At 49.1% G+C, this 13094-nt stretch overlaps 2 protein-coding genes across 3 annotated transcripts; one reads left to right on the top strand and one right to left on the bottom strand.

Annotated features, from left to right (window-relative positions):
- Positions 1–1226: 1226 nt before the first annotated feature.
- LOC120704555 (WEB family protein At1g75720-like) lies at positions 1227–4609 on the bottom strand. The gene has a single exon (XM_039988993.1). The coding sequence runs from the start codon at positions 2302–2304 to the stop codon at positions 1681–1683; it is 624 nt and encodes a 207-aa protein (XP_039844927.1). The 5' UTR covers positions 2305–4609; the 3' UTR covers positions 1227–1680.
- A 1830-nt stretch (positions 4610–6439) lies between these two features.
- On the top strand, positions 6440–12720 carry LOC120704543 (translation initiation factor IF-2-like). 2 transcript variants are annotated; one of them, XM_039988973.1, is made up of 3 exons: positions 6440–7933; positions 10987–11443; positions 12026–12297. In XM_039988973.1, the coding sequence occupies exon 1, from the start codon at positions 6583–6585 to the stop codon at positions 7417–7419; it is 837 nt and encodes a 278-aa protein (XP_039844907.1). In that variant the 5' UTR covers positions 6440–6582; the 3' UTR covers positions 7420–7933; positions 10987–11443; positions 12026–12297. The 2 variants fall into 2 exon arrangements, with proteins under 2 accessions (XP_039844907.1, XP_039844915.1); XM_039988981.1 differs by lacking the exons at positions 10987–11443; positions 12026–12297 and adding an exon at positions 12569–12720 and having other exon boundaries at positions 6441–7542.
- The last annotated feature ends 374 nt before the right edge of the window (positions 12721–13094 follow it).

The raw sequence follows: 13094 nt of genomic DNA on the forward strand, positions 1-13094 counted from the left end.
CCTTTATTTTTCCCCTGTTCATTTGTCTGCTGCACCTTGTATTTTAAGCATTGTGATTGCAGCTCTGCTGCAAGGTTTCCTGTTGGCTGTATAAAGGTTCATGTTTGTTTCCTTTGCTGTTGACCTACATCTGAATAGGAAGCAGGTGTTCCTTTTTTTTTTCTTCTTTCAGATCTTGTACATGGAACATCAGCGTTTTGAACTGTCCAATCTCTTGGAGTGGAACTAATTTTGAGGCTGCCTGCTGCTTCTACATTACGGCACTTGGGCTTTTTCCTGATGTAGCTGAAGCTGACCCTCAATCCTGCATTATTGTGCTGTACAAGTAAACACATGAACTAGCATAAATTGTTGGGGTATGCCAGGTAAGAAGTCCCGAATGTAAATCTGATCTCGTTCTTAAAAAATACATATATATTTGTTAAAGTCTCAGTTGTGTTATATATTCCTGGTGTATGATTTCTGGGTGTTTTCGGTGATATCTGTCCAAATTTGCTAATTTCTCATGCTGTAGTGTTGGAATTTTAAACAGCTATGTGAAAGAACTCGGACAGTTATTGTTACCTGGGATATATATGGTTGGTTATGCAAATGGTGACACCTCCCTCGTGTTGGATCTTGGAAGTGCTAATAGCTGATGTGAGATGACTTATTTGATGTCTGGGTCATGTCTGGATACGACATTTTTCTTGCTATTTTTATCTTTATTTCTACTGTAACAACGCAGCATGGTAGCAGATTGCTGCCCTAGAAGCATGTTGCTCTCTCTTGGATTCATTTTCCCCGATTGTTAAGCATGTCTGTCGTCTCCTGATTTTTTTCCCCTCCGTATTATTTGAAGGTGTCGGTGTGTTGCAACGGTTTTCAAATTTTACTTCCATTTAGTTTATTTGTTGCTCGGTAGAGCTGGCTGCGGAGCCTTTATCCAGAGAGAGAGAGAGAGAGAGAAGAGAGAGAGAGAGAGAGAGAGAGAGAGAGAGAGAGAGAGAGAGAGAGAGAGAGAGAGAGAGCTGGCTGCAGCCACTACTGCAGAACGGAGAAGATAGAACTTGGTCAAAGTTAGAGAATTTTGACTTGATGAAATAACGACCAATGACTCATTTGTCCACCAAATAATCTGACTCAGCCATGTTCGTTTTCGTTAAGAAGATGCAAAAAATAGTAGTCTCGGACAGGATAAGGTACCATACATCTCGACACTTGGTGGAGCTCATGTCGAACCATGTAAAAAAAGTGAACGTCTTCGAGCCAACTCAACGAAATTTTGTACTATGTTCACTACTGCATGACACATCATTCGTGTCGGCTCATTCTTACCGTCCGAAATAAAACCAGTAGCGATAGTTTATCTGGCTGGCGGACATACCTCTCCTACACAATCATCAATTTGGTATTACAAGGCAGCATCAACTTCAAAACACCCTTAGGCTTTCTTAAAAAAAAAATCCCTTAGGCCAGCTCCCCATGAAGAACCACCAGGAATTTCGCAGGATTTCTACAGGAGCCAAACAAATTGCTCCAACAAAATCCTTGCGAAATTCCCATGTTCCAGAGTCCAGACCGGCAACTGCTGCGCAGTGCAGCTTATGAGGCAGCAGACTGTATTCTTCAGCAGAAAATTAAGGTGGAAAAAAAACCCATCTCTGGTATAAGTATGTGTTGTCCCGGCCTGTGTTTAGATCACCTGGACTTGGCTTTCTTGGAGCAGAACATGCCCCCGACCAATGAGATGCCACTCCTCTGCTTCTTGTGCTTCTTCCTGGCGGCCTTGTTCTTGGCGTTCTTGGCCTTCCTCCCCTTGCCGTCGTCCTCGATCATCTTGATGGCCAGCGCCTCCGACAGGCTCGGCAGGTACTCCAGGCTCGCCATCCACTCCTCGGCCCGCCTCTCGTCCCACCGGTCGCTGCGGACCCGGCCGTGGCCGCTGTACTCGTCTTCTGCGACGGCCATCCCCTTGCCGAGGCCGGAGAAGACGGCCAGGCCCCTGCTGAACTGCGCGCTCAGGCTGGACATGGCCACCTCCATGTGGGCCTGCCTCTGCCTTAGCTCCACCAGCTCGCCCTTGGCCTCCGCCAGGTCTTCCTCCAGCTTCCTCAGGCAGTCCAGCTCCAGCACCCTGGACGACGAGGCCGCCGGAGGTGCGCTGAGCTTGACGCTGGACTCGCTGCTCGCATTGGAGCTGCTGCCGTTGCCACCGCCGGCGTACCGCTCGCCGAAGACCTCGACGGCCTGCCGGACCGACCGGAACGGTCGGGAGGTGTCGACCTCGGCGCGGCTCGCGGCGGTTGCCTCCATGACGGCCATGGGTGAGGGTGCTGCCACTGCAGGTGAGGCCGTGATGTTGAAGTAGACATGGTTCCCGGGCTTTGTCTTGGCTTCTACTTCAAACACCAACCAGGAGCGGCAGCAGCAGAAGAATACAGGCCTTGTGTCATGGTCAAGTAAAAACCGGTAGAGGGGAAGAAGGGGACTTGCCACCAAAGGGACACGAGCTTTTTACAAGTGCAGGCCGGACAAGTTGCTGGGGCAGAAAGAGCTGACAAGGGCATAGTAGAAATGCAGTTGGCCTACTCGACCAGATACTCAGAGTTTGGCAGACAAAGTGCATTTCTTTTAGACAGCAACCACTCTGACAAATGCTTCGGCAGGACTTCAAGAAAGAAAGCCAACCAAATTTATGACTCTTTTCTTTTCAAAAAAAATTATGACTGTTTGCACGGGTTGAATGCATAAACAGAACATTTTTTTTCGTATCTTTGTATTAGAGGAAAAAAAAATGATCCAATTACAAATTGCAGCACCACACCAAAACAGACAGATAACGCATTTGCACGGCTGAAACTGTTAATAGAACAGAAAGGTTCAGGTGATGAACTGACAGCATAACTGACTAGCCATGTACGGAAGTGTGTAGGTACAGCTCCCCCAGTCTAAACCCGAGGGAACAATGGTATAGAATACAATTCTTCGTATAATAACGAGTTAAGGAAAATGGCCATTACTGGTGAAACTGTCAGGAACTCAAGTTTGTCAAATCGTAAATACGCTGATAATTGCAAAAGGCATGTTCACTTGGTTTTTCACAAATGAATTCTATATCAAGCAGATCATAACAGCCGAGACTACAGGAATTAAAATTTGAGAGAAGGAAGCAGAAGCTTGTTACAAAAGGGGAAAAAAAACTTATTACAAAGGGTTTGCATGCAAAAAATGCAAGACATAATCTTTACAAACCAATGCGTCGACAAGTTCGATGAATGATGACAATCTAAGAGGCAACTCACTATTTGCATGTCGCTATTTACATGACATAAACCTTAAGCACTTATATTGTCATGTCGCTATTTGCATGAAGTTAACTAAGAAATAACATAATACATAGTGGGGAGAAAAACCCAACATTGAGGTTGTTTACATTGGAGGAAACTGATGCCGTTTGATGGCAGCAAATATGAATATATGCAATCTTTTTTGCAGGTATAGATATATGCACTTGATACAGGCTGAAACATACTTGTTCCACTTACCAAATGAAATTAAAATAAGCATTTGTAAACCTACAAAAAAGCTAAAAAGCATCCATTCACCACTCTGTTCCCACAAGCTGTTTCTTAATCCAAAACTTACAAGTATTAAAATAGGCAGCTTGAATGAAAATTTATAGATATGTAACAGAGCTGTGCAAATATTGTAGAAACCAAGCTGCTAATTGGCCCATGCAATGGAATGAACATTTTTTATTTGCATTTTGCAAAGTCATTTCTGATGGGATATGACAACAGTCTCGCTGATCAAGCTTGTAAGATTCAACCATGTCTACAATTCACCAACGTCAATATACCTATCAACCATGAATTCAATACAGTTTGGTAAAATTCAATTTGCTCCTGCTTGTCTGGAAAGAAAGGCTATCATTGTTAAAACCGTTTGACCTCCATCGTCTTAGATGAAACCAGCAAGCAAATTCATTAAACAACCAGCAAACAACTTGAATGCCTGAAGCATAAAAAAAAGTGCAGCCTGTTTACTACTTCCCACTACCTCAAACAAATGAACAAGAGGAGAAAATCAGACACCTTAAATGGATTCAGAATTTCAGGTAACAAGCAAATTCCAATTGGACTCCCCTAACCTGCTCCTTAGCTGCTCATATCAATTGCTCCCATGGGCGGCATGGTGGTCCATCGCACGTCCTTGCAAAAGTCCATATCGTATATTGTAGTTAAAAGCAGCAGGGGAGGGCTGTGGGCGGATGGCCAGCCGAGGCTCCCACGCAGCGTCGATGCGAGGAGGCCGGTCGATTTTCGCGCAACAGGGATGAGGCAAGTGCGTTAGCACACTCGTGTTAGATCGAGCCGCGCACCACCCAATTAAACCTCCCCCTACCCGGCGTCGTCGGCGAGCGCGAGAGGGAGGCGAGAGCCGTGACGGGGATGGCTGAGCCGGCACGAGGGGCAGGTGTTAGGGATGTGGCGGCAACGGTGAAGCACGGGGGTGGGTGGCGAGCTGCGGAGGAGGAGGAGGAGGTTGAGGGGAAGCGCGCGGGGCGGAGGAGGCAGGGACGCGATGGGCGGAGGAACCGTCGGGGACGAGAGCGTGGGGAGGGAGAGGGGAGCTGAGAGGCGAGCCTGCTAGACCAATTGTTCCAGCTTCAAACAAAAAGAAAATTATTCCGCGTTCAAAAAGTGTACTATAAAAAAACATCAAGTGTGATTTTATTTTAAAGATTTCACACAAAAAATTATCACGATTTTGTAAAATATGACTGTACCATGACTAGTAGTCACACACGTGTAACTGCTAATAGCCCCCGACCGAGGGAGCGCCTCTGTTCACATCCGTGTCACACCCATGGTTCCCCAACCCGTCGGTAATCGGTCTGGTTTGACCGGTCAAACCGGTCCGGACCGGTTCCGGTTTGATCCGGTATAAACCGGTCCAAATTCAAAATTTAAATTTGAATTCAAAAAAATGAAAAATTCTCAAAAAATTCCTAAAAATACTTTAAGATGCGACAAATCTAATGGTGTCAAATTTTCTCAAAAATTCGTTCATTTAGTATAATTTGCGGGGATTTGAAGTTAAACAAAAAAACGTGCATACAAAAGTATACAAATACAATATAAAAGTAGTAAAAAAAGGGTTGGAGGGTTCATTTAGACTAAAATATGTTATACAAATATTTATTTAGTATACTTTGCGGGCATTTGAATTTAAACCAAAAAAGAAAAAAAAATTGAATTTGACTGGTTACCAGTCAAACCGGCCGGTTACCGGTCAAATCGGCCGGTATACCGGTCAAACCGGCCGGTAAACCGGTCTAACTGGCCGGTATACCGGTACGAACCGGTTGAACTGGGAAGTTTGAATTCAAATTTGAATTTGTCCGGTTCCGACCGGTAACCGGCCAAACCGGTCCGGTATACCGGAACCGGAGGCCGGCGGTTACCAGTTAGCGGTCGGTAAGTTGAACCCTGGTCACACCACCAATGTAAGTCCAACTTTGAATGCTTATTCTAGTTCCGGACCTTAATTTGTGTATACGATGCAATCAGTTTGTACATGGTGGTGCAATTGGGCAGCTAGCAATGTGTATTTTTGTCTAAGTTTTAGTACCTCGGTCAACCAAAAAGCACGGTTATTGATTTGAAGTATTTGTGGAGTAGAATCGATGTTTTTTGAACAACTACTACCTCTATTCCAAGGCTATAAAGTAAAGTTCAAAGCAATTTTAATTTTCTTCCGCTCGCTTTCATGGATTCTTCGCTTTTCTTTACAATAGCCCTTCTGCTGGAGGAGTCGACTTCGACTCCACATTTTTCTTATACGGGCCTTCTCTCTCCTCGACGAACCGACACGCCGCTGCTGATGCAGTGATGCCCTCATTTTTTTTTGCCTCGTGTGGAAATGATTTGGACCCAAAGGCGGCTGGAAATCCATCGTGCCGAACAGGTTTCCAAGACCCAACTTCTCGTCCATTCCGCGCTATCGACGCTCCAAAAGGCCCGCCGCCAGTCTATGCGCCGCCGGAGACACGTGGATGCCAGCTGGGCGGACAACGGCGGTACCCCGCGGCTCGGGCCAATAAGAATCCGTGCATTGTCACGGCTGCCACTGTACGCCAAGCCCGCAACCAAACGGTGTGGATGCATGCAGCTAGCTCAGGCCATGTTTAGTTCTGCCAGGTGAGCGGAGGAGATCGAAGCTTCCGCGAGCTGGCTGGGCCGCAGCAGGCGGCAGCTGCAAGCATCCTCCAGGCGCGCTCGTGCGCCTGCGCCCACACGAATGACACGATGCGTGTCCCGCACAGGCACAGCTACCTCCCTCTCCCCGGGTCCCGGGCGGCCCGCACACGCCGGACGCTGTGCGTCCATCCATCCATCCCGATAACTACCAACCGAACCCCGGCCCTCAGCAGTGCAGCGCAACGGCGCTAGTGTCGCCAGCTCGCCCCGGTCGCGATCGCCGCTGGCTCGCTCGACTCCACTGATAGGTAGCTTTGCCTTATCGTCAGACGAGCGGGGAAAGCCAAGGACGCAGCTAGCGCGCCAGCGAGACCGCGAGAGCGTAGCAAACTAGGCGATGGAGATGGACGGCGACGACGACGGCGACTTCACCTTCCCCACCGTCGCCGCGCTGCCCGCGCCGGGAGGGGGGCTCGGCGGCGGCGGGGACGGCGAACGGGCCGCGGCGGCGCGCGTGCTGCCCTACCACCAGCTCCCGCTCCCCGACCTCGCCGCGGCCACGGCGTCGTCGTCGTCCCCGCTCTGGCCGTTCGCGGGCGCTTCGAAGGCGGCGACGGTGGCCGCGGACGAGGAGAGGATGGACCTGCTGTGGGAGGGCGCCACGACCACCGCCGCCGCAGCGCCGGCGCCACGGTCAGCACGGAGCGGCGGCGCCGGGCGTGCGGAGGCGGAGCCGCCGAAGCCGATGGTGCCGACTCCGGAGCCGCACCGCGCCGGGGCGGACGGAGACGACAAGCGGCGCGCCGCGGCCGTGGCCGACGCCGAGAGGATGGACAGGCTGTGGGAGAGCTTCAACGAGGAGCTCCTCCTGCTGCGGCGCGGCCGCACCGAGTCCGCCGGCGGCGGCGGCGGCGGCAGCGGCAGCAAGGACTGGTACCTCTGCAGCTACCCGCCGTCGGACGGCTCCGAGGAGGGCACGTCGTCGGCGTCGTCCCCCGCGGAGCGGCGGCGCGGGTACGGGTGCGCGCCCACGATGCTGCGCGCGTCGTCGCGCGCCGGCGGGGCGGGCCAGTTCTGCGGCGGCAGCCCGCGCGGCGCCGGCGGGCGGCGCCGCGGCGGAGGACGCGGGGCCGCGGCCGGGTGGGCGCTGCTGCTCAGGCTCTTCCGGAGGCTCTTCGCCGTCGACAGGGCCACCACGGCGCCCCGCACCCACGCCACTATCTACGTGCCGTGACCATGATCGATGCTCCTACTGTGTACGTACGTCCAATTTGCAGAGAATTTTACGTACGGCAATTACAGGTTTCTTTTCTTGGTCAGGAAAAAGCTGGAAATTAGCTATAGGTCATGAAGTAACAGTACTTGTCAGGATGTAGGCAGGAGCGGGCCGGCCTGGTTGCCTGCAACCGCCACCCCGCAAAAACACTTTTCCAAACACCTGCCACAGCCCGCATTTTGCAAATAGACTTCAAATGTACATCCCGCCAAACCTGGTGGGTTCTGCAGGCCAGCCAACCTTCCTTTCCCTTCCCTTTCCCTTCCCTGTGCATCTGGGGCTCGGGGCGACGAGCAGACGCATCGGCATCGCGCCTTGCGCGCCGCCGCCGCCCCCCCTCCCTCCTGCTGTCCGCGCCTCCTCCCTCCCTCCTGCAGTCCGCGCCGCCCCCTCCCTCACTCCGGCGATGCAGAGCTCCGCAAAATCCACGGCGCCGCCCTCCCTCCCCAGCAGTCCGCGCGGCGAAATTCTTGTGAGTTTCCTACAGCGATTATGGATTGCAAAATTTATTTTTATCCTTGGTTAAATCTGAACACTTGTTTGTACTTGGTTAAATCTAAATTTGTTTATCCTTGGTCGAATCTGAACCTGTTGATAGTTTGCCTCTGAGTAAGCATATTGGTTATAATCCGGTACAAGATTCATCAGCAAAATTCTCAAACTGTGAAGGAAATGGAGTTTATTTGTAATAATAAACATGTCCAGAAGCAAGACACTTGTTCTGTAACCTAAACAATAACTGAATGAAAGTTCATTTCTTTCCAGTATGTGAAGGTTACATGTTAGTATGCCTTGTTACTAGTTTGTTAATTGAGTCTGATTCGTAGGCTAGACATTCCCTGTCTAGGTCCACCAAATTTGATTTTGTTAATTGAGTAATTGAGTGCCTAAGTTCATGTTCAGAATTGAAGCGTCCCCTCATGAGAGAAGACTTAAAAGTGATACAATATCAGTCCTAGGAGGCTGATAACACTTTTATTACATCAGATGGTACATCACCGTATAACTCTACGTAGAAGTGGGCAGTGAAGCGCCACTATCGCGAGAATAACAACTAACACCCACACAACGATATTAACTATGAAGAGGGGGTCATCAGAGTCTTGCGCCATATAGAACTTCCTGCAGGTGACCCTATCCACAGACAAGGTTGGGTGCAGGACGGAACCTCTACTCAACGTCTTCGGGAACGAAGTCTGGATCTTCCTCTATAAAAATTAAGAATAGGGTGAGTACAAACGTACTCAGCAAGTCCAGCCACACCTACGGAGGGGGTATAAACAGAATATAATGCACAAGGTAAATCAAGGATGAGGCTAGGGTTTTATTTGCGGAAAGCAAATTTTGATGCAGGGGTTCATTTAAAAGAAAGGATTTTCAAAGCAAGTTTTCTTATACCAAGTAACACGTAGTGTTGATCCACACATGATCTAAGTTTTAAGTTGCTACTGGACTCCTCATCCGCCGTAGCACACGGCACAACTGCCGGACACTTTTCCCAAAACAACTCACACCAACCCGTCCATTCCCAGAAGAAACACTAGTTATGTGACCACACCGTAACTCGCCCAGTACCGTGGGCACGCCTATTCGAATAGATTTTAACTCTGCAACGGTGTGCAACTTTACCCACAAGCGGGGTACCGCAACTCGATCACCTTAGTGTCGGCGCAGATCCCAACAAAGCCATTACCCCCCTTAGCTAGACCTGACTAGCCATCACGGGATCCACCAAGGGGTCATTGAACTATCACAGAGATTTTAACCGGGGCATAAGTCACACAGAGCTAATCCCTTCTCCTTAATCACCCGTTGCTCTCAGCTCTCCTGATGGCTATCAGACTAACTAGTGGGGTTTATGCTAAGCCGTTGCCCATACAACGGTCGAGTGATTTGCATGATAGTAGAGTTAGGTGAGATGACACACCAACTCGGTTCTTAATTGTGACAAGATGGATATCTCCCTTCCTTGCTTAACCACACAGGCACGAGGACACCATTTGGCAATTCACACAGAAGTGCCATCCACCCTGTCTAAACTTATCTTTCGAAAATTCCACATTTTCCCTTCCCACACACTCACACATTTTTCCTTTTATAAAACAAGTTGTACCGTGTATAAGGTCCTAAGCGTTCTAGCAGCGATTAACGTCCAAACAAATCACATTCAGACATTAATCTAGGTGGTCAAGGAATGGTTATAACAAATCAAGGGGTGGCTATCCAACCATATTTTCAGCAGGCAAAACACATGCAATTTTATAAAATAGGCTAATGGGTTGTGTTTATAAAAACTAGGACAAAACATGCATCAAAGGGCGGGATTGAACTTGCCGTCTTCAAAGCCTTCCGGGAGGTCCTGGTCGAAGTACTGCCCTTCGGGCTCGGGGTCGCGGAACTGGTCCTCGCTCGCTTGCTCGCAGTACTGCTCATCGACGGGTTCTCCCTCGTTCACACCGTGCGTGGCAGGACGTGGCAAGTCCTCGTTCACACGGTGCGCCGCATGCGGCGAGCGCGTGCGTGCGCACGCGCGTGCGTACGGCCCAGGGATGCTCGGCAGGGCGCGCGGGTAGGGCAGGCGTGTGCCGCGCGTGGGGTGGCCGGGTGCGCGTGCGCGTGCTTGGAACGGGGGGGGGGGGGGGGGGGGGCGGGCGGTGGCGGGGTGCACGGCCAGGGGGCGGCGCGCGCGGGCAGACGGCGAGCCGAGCGGCGTTCGGGGGTGCGCGGCAGGGGAGAGGGAGGAAGGAGAGAGAGGGAGAGGGAAGGAAAAAGAAAAGAAAAAGGAAAGAGAAAAGGGGGAGGGAGAGAGAGAGGGAGAGAGAAAAAGAGTGATCGACCGGCGGATCTCGCGGCGGCGACCGCGGCCGGACGCGCACGCGCGCCGGTCGGGCGTGATACGGCGGTCGGCGGTACGCGACGCGCGGAATAGGAAAAAGAAAGAGACGAGACCGTGATTGATTCAGATGTTAGGGCAGAGATCTGATGGGACAGGTTTCGGGGAAAAAGGGCTCAGGGGTTTAGGAAGGTTTGAGCTCAACGATGAAAAATTTTGAAGATTATTTTCCACGCGTGATTTATTTGGTAGATTTTCAGGATGTTATAAGAATTGATTGCTAGAACCATTTGTATGCCTTGTTACTAGTTTTTTTTTGTCTCTTAGTCACATGTAAATGAGCTTTTAGATTGTTCTCCCTAGCTGATAGTAAGGTTAAAGTTAAAGATCTTTTTGAAATATTTTAGACAAAATATTTTAGACATACCATTAATAAAATTTACAGCTCAAATTCTTTTAGACATAGAAGAAATGCATGTGTATTCTTTTACAGCTCAAATTCTCAAAGTTTGACCAGATCCTTTCAATAGCATACTGAAATTTGATGCTTTCAGTGGATGACATGATTTAGTCTGTATTCAGATTGTTCCTATGAGTTCCTCGTTAGTTTTATTCGCTGTTGATTTTTCTTGCTTGTCATACATGACATTCTTATCTTATCTTGAAATAATGTTGAATTTTCTTCTTTGCAGATGGAGTTGGCATCACAATCTATACCTGAAGAAGTTGGGGGCTCAGGTGGCGCACCTTTGATCAGCTCTTCAGCAACGAAGCATAAAAAGCTTCCTGCTATGGGAAATCAGAAAAGGCACATGGTTGCAAAGCGGGCAGAAATGAGTCAAAAGAAGCAATCGGCTAAAAAACGAGTGAAGTCTCCTGCAATGGGAAATCAACAAAAGTCTCCTACAGGCTCTCCATTAAAGAGGCGTGCAGAAATAAGTAAACAGAGGCTTGCAAAGCGGCTCAAGCCTCCAATGGTGGGAAACAAACAAGTGTCTCCACTAGTGACAGGTTCTCCAATGATGAGGTTGGTTGTGTCACCTGTGGTGATGGGGCCAAGGTCGACATCACGCAGCCCGACAAGTCTTGTATTGGAACCACATGCTAGATGATGAAAAAGGTGATTTTGTTGGCACCGCAGTTCGTGAGGTTAGTATCTTGGGCTCTTGGCTTCTGAATACAACATGCTCTAAAATTTTAAATTTACATGTTACTACAGGGAATAAGCCACCCTTGTATTGGTCCTGTTTTTGCCTGGTTCTAGTTCAGATTGAACAAGCCATAATTCAGATTAAAAAAATATACCATTGGCATGCCTTTTTGCAATATACTGCCATCATTAACTTGCCTCCCTGTATTTGGTTTGGTTAATATGTTCTTTTAATGAAAAAAGTTGGCTATTCATTATAGTCAAATTCTGATTGTGGACACAACCTTAGTTTCTAGCATGTTAAAGTAGTAATTCTGATCGAATTATGATGTAGCAGTGGTATTTCCTTCGCTATGTTAAAGTAGTTCGCTTGTGATCCAATTTTCGTATGAAGTTCATGTCTCTTTGGTCTTTGCTGCAAGGGATCACACGATAAGAGTGTTATAGAAACATTCCATTTTTTCTCTCCTTAATAAATGAATGCGAAGGTAAGAAAGAGTGATGCCCCAATTACCAATTTGTAAATTTGGTATTTGCCAAGAACATCTGTTACTAACATGACATATTGATTTGCATTGCAGGTCTTGTGTTAACAAAGGATACATGAAGGATGATTACCTGTGCTTTTTTGTTAGGCGTGCAACAAGGACGGTCCATCCACAGTAGAATTTTGGATTAATCAAGCATTGTAGATGATGAATTAAGGCTGTGTAGACGATGTCAATGATGTTTGTTTTTAGTGTAGATGGTAACTGAACATGCGTCAGTGGAGTATTGCATATTTGTTCTTCCCAGCTCTGAGCTCTGAGCTCTGTGTAGACGATGTGAATTAAGGCTACTACTCTACTCACCATGGTCCCTGAAGCTCTGAGCTCGTCTTCCCAGCTTGTTCACCCAGTGGATCACCTGGCCCTTGCTGCCTGAAAACCATAGCGCGTGAACTTCCTGTTAGCATCGAGCACGTTGCGGCGGCCTGCAGGTGTGCTTGCATCCTCCGCCAAGGCCTAGCGGGCCAACGCAGGTTGAAAATCTTTAGCACATGGGCTCCTGCCGAGCAAGCCGCCTGCGCACGCGGCAGTTGCGGCGGCCTGAAGGAACTCTGCAGACCGGCCCGCTTACATGCTGAAGTACTTGTACAACTCCATGAAGCCATGAACAACTAGAGTTATGTGATTAAAGGGAAAGAGAGCATCATCACATCGCTAATTGTTCTGTGTCATGGCCCAAAACAAAATAATAACCGCCCAGTGGAGCTAATAGCATTATTGATCAGCCATCTTAGAACTAGTAATTAACAGCAAAGTGCATGCCTCCTTTTTGAATTTCGTCCCGGCCGGGCCAGCGCAACAAGTAGTGGTAGCTCAACTAAGGACCAAGAAAGAGATCCACATTCTCAAAAGCAAAAAAAACAGTGTGTCGCCTAGCTAGGCTAGCTAGTGTGAATGATTCCCATGCACTGGAGAGTAGTGGGACGACGACGGCGACAGCCAACGACCGGCCTGATCGCGACGGCGCGCGGAGCTGTACGTGTTGATCCTACGGCGGCGCGGCGGCTTCACCGTCACCCGCCAGCCAAAGCCTCCGAATGATCTGATCTCCTTCAATTCCCGGCAAGCCGGTGGGCCGCCGCCCGCCGGCGACGACACGCGC

Source organism: Panicum virgatum, chromosome 1K, assembly GCF_016808335.1.
Source record: "Panicum virgatum strain AP13 chromosome 1K, P.virgatum_v5, whole genome shotgun sequence".
NCBI classification, from domain to species: domain Eukaryota; kingdom Viridiplantae; phylum Streptophyta; class Magnoliopsida; order Poales; family Poaceae; genus Panicum; species Panicum virgatum.

Excerpts from the sequence above, each read along its gene's own strand:
- LOC120704555 (XM_039988993.1), bottom strand. The coding sequence starts at position 2,304 with ATGGCCGTCATGGAGGCAACCGCCGCGAGCCGCGCCGAGGTCGACACC.
- LOC120704543 (XM_039988973.1), top strand. The coding sequence starts at position 6,583 with ATGGAGATGGACGGCGACGACGACGGCGACTTCACCTTCCCCACCGTC.